The sequence below is a fragment of the Nannospalax galili genome, unplaced genomic scaffold, assembly GCF_000622305.1.
Source record: "Nannospalax galili isolate Female #2095 unplaced genomic scaffold, S.galili_v1.0 scaffold76, whole genome shotgun sequence".
In the NCBI taxonomy this organism is placed as follows: Eukaryota; Metazoa; Chordata; class Mammalia; order Rodentia; family Spalacidae; genus Nannospalax; species Nannospalax galili.
In genome coordinates this window covers 3045781-3051084 of record NW_008339767.1, presented here as the reverse complement: position 1 = coordinate 3051084, position 5304 = coordinate 3045781, and the positions used below count along the sequence as shown (strand labels likewise).

General features: G+C 36.5%; 1 protein-coding gene across 1 annotated transcript in view; it reads left to right on the top strand.

Annotated features, from left to right (window-relative positions):
• The first annotated feature begins 1146 nt into the window (after positions 1-1146).
• Tph2 (tryptophan hydroxylase 2) overlaps positions 1147-5304 on the top strand; it is a 116595-nt gene continuing 112437 nt past the window's right edge. Inside the window, exons 1-2 of the mRNA XM_008834551.2 lie at positions 1147-1361; positions 3609-3761. Of these exons, the coding sequence (XP_008832773.1) occupies positions 1257-1361; positions 3609-3761 (258 nt within the window). The 5' untranslated portion in view covers positions 1147-1256. The remainder of the gene's footprint in view (positions 1362-3608; positions 3762-5304) is intronic.

Genomic DNA, 5304 nt, shown 5'->3' with positions numbered 1-5304 from the left:
TATATATAATCCATATGTAATAGAAACACCAGAAACTAATGAAAGTGCATAAGAACTGGCAAAAACTAGGACTTAGCAATATCAATGATTATTTTTATGATTATTTATGTCAACTTATTAATACTTGCCTCTTCTATTCACTTTTCTTATTCACTGATCTTCAGAGAAAATACAAATGGAATGATTATTACCAGGCAGAATTTGATCAAATAATAATTATATACCCTTAAGACTCTAGAAACAATGAAAACACAGTCAATCATGCACACTCTTGTTTTGAAGAACTTTTATTTTGTTTTCTATATAAGCAAACTGCCTGTCCCAGATTTTGTTCTTCAGTTTTTCAGTTAAACAAACACACTCGGTTAAGAATTTTCTATTGTTCAAAGGATTGGCAATCTTTTTCTGTGGCTTTCTAAAGTTTGAATAGTTAGAATATAATTTGATCTATGCATGTCAAACTGCTGGATTTTATCAAGTTACAAAAGGAGAGGAAAAATTCATTGACTACCAAAAGCATCAAAGGAATGATGATGGATCTATGGCATTTAATTTCCTTACATTTCTTAGTGAAGAATGTTCTGGAGGATTAGAATCTGAGCTAAGTCCTTGCATCACATTTTTTGCAATCCAACAGCTTCAGCATCTTTCTACACAGAGACGAGCTTAGGAAGGACACAGGTTCATGGAAGCAGTCCTTTTATGAGTACTATTACACATAATGTGCACACAAAAATTTGCACATAATGGGAAAAACTTCTGAAATTATTTTCCTATTTTTAGAAAGCATAAAGCCCTCAAATTCATAGTTACTTAAAGATTGAGGCTAACTTGGCAATAGCAGGCTTGAGCGATGGGAGTTAACATTTGAGAGCTGATGTTAAAAAAAAAAAAAAAAACCACACACAACCCCCAAAATCCTTAAGTATTGTTCTCCATCACCTCCTCCCAAAGAGCTACTCGACCTAGGAAACAAACAAATCTCGTCACGAGTACAGATAACCCCGGGCTTCAGATCTCTAATCTGGCTGTGGCCATCAGCAACCAGAAATGAGTTTCTTCTAATCAGCTTTCCATCAGTCCCCAGTCACTCATATAAAGGAGCCCAGGGAAGAGAGGAGGCGCAGTGCACTTCAGTACCAGGATTCTGGACAGCGCCCCGAACAGGCTGCCGCTGGACGCCCCTTCCTCTATCTTCACCGGCGCTGACCCTCTGGTCCCCCCTGCTGCTGAGAAAGAAAATTACATCGGGATCCATGCAGCCCGCGATGATGATGTTTTCCAGTAAATACTGGGCAAGGAGAGGGTTGTCCCTGGATTCAGCGGTGCCAGAAGAGCATCAGATACTTGGCAACTTAACAGTGAGTACTGAGTATCTGGCACTCTCCAGTGTTCTCTAGGGTAGTGATTGTCTTATCCTCACCATATGGACACCTGGTGTAGAGAAAGCGCGCACTCTAACTCCCTCCTCCTCTGGTATTGTCTTAGGGCTTTCCTTGGTTTGCCTGGACTTTCCACAAAGTAAAGCAGGTGGGCGGATTGCAGCGTGTTAAACTTCTTTCTTCAAAGTTGGAAGTTCCCCAACATGAAGAATGAAAGTGTATGAAACCAATGTCCTAAATTCACAACCTCCCCAAAGTATAGACCATTGAAAGCCCATTCATGATAAGAAAGACTTGGGAAATGGAATAAAGTCTATTTCTGTGGTTTCTACAAGACAAAACTGTCTCCTGCATCCTCTCCAAAACCTGTCTTATAAACAGAATATTTGTATTCTTGACTATAGGTGTGAGTTTTGGAATAAAGGAAAAATCAAGTGCCTTTTCCTAATGCTGTATTACTCCCTCTTTAAAGTTTAATTGATAAAATAATGAAATAAATATTCCATTTATTTAAATATTTAAAGGATTTTAATGTTTAAAATGTTAACACTAAAAAGATATTTATACATTACAATATTTGCAAAGTTTTAGATCCCAATTAGAGCAATAGTCATGAGATTTAATGAAAACAGTAGTTTTTATGTCATTAACATGAAGCAAGAATACATACAAACTCCTTGTCATTAAAATTTTTCAGTGGTAATTCACTGCTGTCATTTCAGTTTTCCAATCAATTTCAATTTAGCTTGTCATGGAAAAATCAGTTTTATGTCATAATTCAAAATATTTGTACTCTATTGATACAGTGTTACTATAAAATGTTAAAAAAACCAACCACAGCAACTTTCTTAGAACTATCTAAATCAAATTTTGAAAATGAGGCCAAAATGTAAATAGATTTTCTAGCATTCAAATATCATGACTATTTGGATGAGATGTTACATTGAGAAATTTTGAAGTTATAATGAATTGCTAGACAGAAATCAAAGAAAACTCAGTGTGGTTAATGTATGACCCCTTCACATAAAAAAACACTCCTTGTACATATGAGATCTGGGTGTTATGTGGAGAGGAGGAGGCAGATGTTAAAAATATGAAGACTTGAGCTTTTAATGATTAAGCATACTGTCAAATGCCAATGTGTGCATAAACTTCTCTCCCTCAAGTCGCAAATAATAAAACAGCCATTTCTATTATATATAAATTCAGCGATTGAGTCAATACTAATATGTGAAAATAAAGCCAGTACAGAAATTGGAGGAAGATAATGGCAAATCATTTTTCACTGGGTTCCATATCACACGTGCATTTCTCAGTTTCATGAGGATGTAGTGAGTGTGATTATATTACACCACCATTTGCCAAGGAGTTAGTTCTTCTTTTACTCAACTCTGCGTTCATATATAATGAGCACAAAACAGACCATCATAATTTTACATTCCAGAAAATGAACATTTCTGGTTTTGCTTTGTAAAATTCTACAGTGTGATCTGAATTGCTAGAACCTGTCATTTTTATCTCAGTATTTACAGATTCTACTGTTTATTCCTAATAATTAGCTAGCTGGTTTTCTTTTTTCCTTGCTACTTTCCACCCCTCTCCTTAATTTTAATAGTCACTTTTCAAATACCATCTTCTGACATAGAGGATTTTGGTTGAAAACACTCTTTTGTGTCAGACTTCTTCAATATGCAGGTGGATTCATATTGATTTGTGATGGTCCCATGGATCTAATTGCAGAAATTATCCATTTCAGTCCATGTCCTGACATATTTCAGAATGAAATAGATGCTTTTGTTTTAAAGACTTAATTGAAGCTAAATTTATTGTGGCCAAAAGTTCATATTTGGTCTCATTGTTGTTATAATTAGTAGTTATCGTAGTTTACATATAATTCAACTAAGCCAAATGATCAAATTCCATGCTACAAAATTAACACCCAAAGGCAGAAATTATTCATATATAATACTTTGTACTTAATAATAACCAGCTTTTTATTGCCATCAAACTGAAGCAAACCCGATCACCCCTAGTGTTGTCTTGAAACGCTGGAAAAGAGTGTTCTCGCATAAATTAGAGCTGAAGACAAAGTTATGAGTGCTGTGGCATGTCTACCTTTCATTGTGTGATGAGTAGGGCTTCCAGCACACAAGTGGACTATCCAGGAAAAAGTAAATTCTGGAAACCCCTGGAATCTAATTTTTTTGTGCTTCTACTTTCTTGAAGCTAAATAAAGCTGCCTCTAGCAAAAATGATGATAAAAAAAGCAGCAGAGGAAGCAGCAAGAGTGACACCACCACGGAGAGCGGCAAGACAGCAGTGGTGTTTTCCTTGAAGAATGAAGTTGGTGGACTGGTAAAAGCACTGAGACTTTTTCAGGTGAATGCAGAGCACTGTTACATAGCTTTAAAGTAGCTGTGTGTCTGGCTACAGACCCGTCATCAATTTCTGGAAATTGATGCATCAATTTCTGGAAAATGGAGTGAGAGATTCAGGGGGACCAAATTTCATGAGGCTTTACAAGGGAAGTTTCTTTTGTAAAACAATGAAATAAGCTGGTTCATGTGAACTGTAATATACTAATTTGGAGTTAGCCTGTCAGGAACTCTGTAGGCTGTTGCCAGGTGAAAGAGTCTGTGATTAAAAAAATGTGAGCTTCAGACATGAAAATGTGCATACATGGACACATACACACATGCATATATACACGTGCACATATAACAACAGGGTACTTTAAAATATCAAGAGTCTGTACCTTGATTTGATTTTCTAAATTTGAATTGTACACATGTAATAAGAGCAAATTTATCACATAAGGTGAGATATATGTATATAGGCACTTTTCCCCCCCAAGCCTCATTGTTTCATGAACTGAATGTGTGTTCTGTAAAGATGAGTTACCTTCCTTTTATATACTTATAGAAGTATATAGCTTTTTCTCTACATAAAGAACCCTACATAAAGAGCCTGGGTGAGGATGAGTTTATTGCCTCCTTGTCAGTCTACACTTGGCATCTCCTCCACCTGTTAGTAGGAACTTGTACCAATGCATTTTGTTGCGGTCAATAGCTTTTGATTATAGTTGTAAGATAAGGAGCCTAACTCTTCCCGGTTCCTTGAGCTGTGGCACAGTGGAGAGAGATAGTAGGAACTGTAGTTAAGGAATTTGGACCTGTGTTCTCCTGGTCTCTAACCTCTCGCTGCTCCAACATTCAATTTCCTTATTTGTGAAATGGTTATAATAATTCCTGCCTATCTAGGTTGTTGGGATGAAATAATATGAGAGTACTTTGTAAAATGTACAGACAGGAGACATTATTATGATTTCTCTAGGATGATTTTTGGATGGGGAGTTAATCTGATTTGGAAAATATTTCCTTGTTTCCTTTTGACCTTGAAGAAAGGATCAGGTACCACAAACAGCGCTAATGGAAATATGGAGTAGTATTTTACACATAATTATGTCATGTAGGTCTATGTCTATACAGTGCCCAGAGGCAAACCAATTCAATTAGACAGCTGGGTACAATGGAGAAATCCCTGGAGAAGGAGTTAGCACTCTGAGTTTTTACTCTGCCATCAGCTAGTCACTGGGCCTTAGCTAAACCACTTAACCCACTGGGACCTCAGTGCTCTGGTCTAAAAATATCTACTCAGATTTAACCAAAGGACATTAAAAACCCAAGTGACACAATGCATGTAAAGTCTCCTGGGCCTTGAACTTAAAATTAATCTCATTTTTATTATTAGCCTACTTGCAAAATATAGCATTATTGCAAAGTTTAATTAAAACATAAATAGAACATCTGGTTTTCTGGCCATAGGACTTGTTTCTTTACGTAGGAGAGGATACTGTCTGATTTGATCCTATCTTCTGCTAGAAATTACTTATCCCGCTTAGCCTATGCTGAAAATTCTGAGG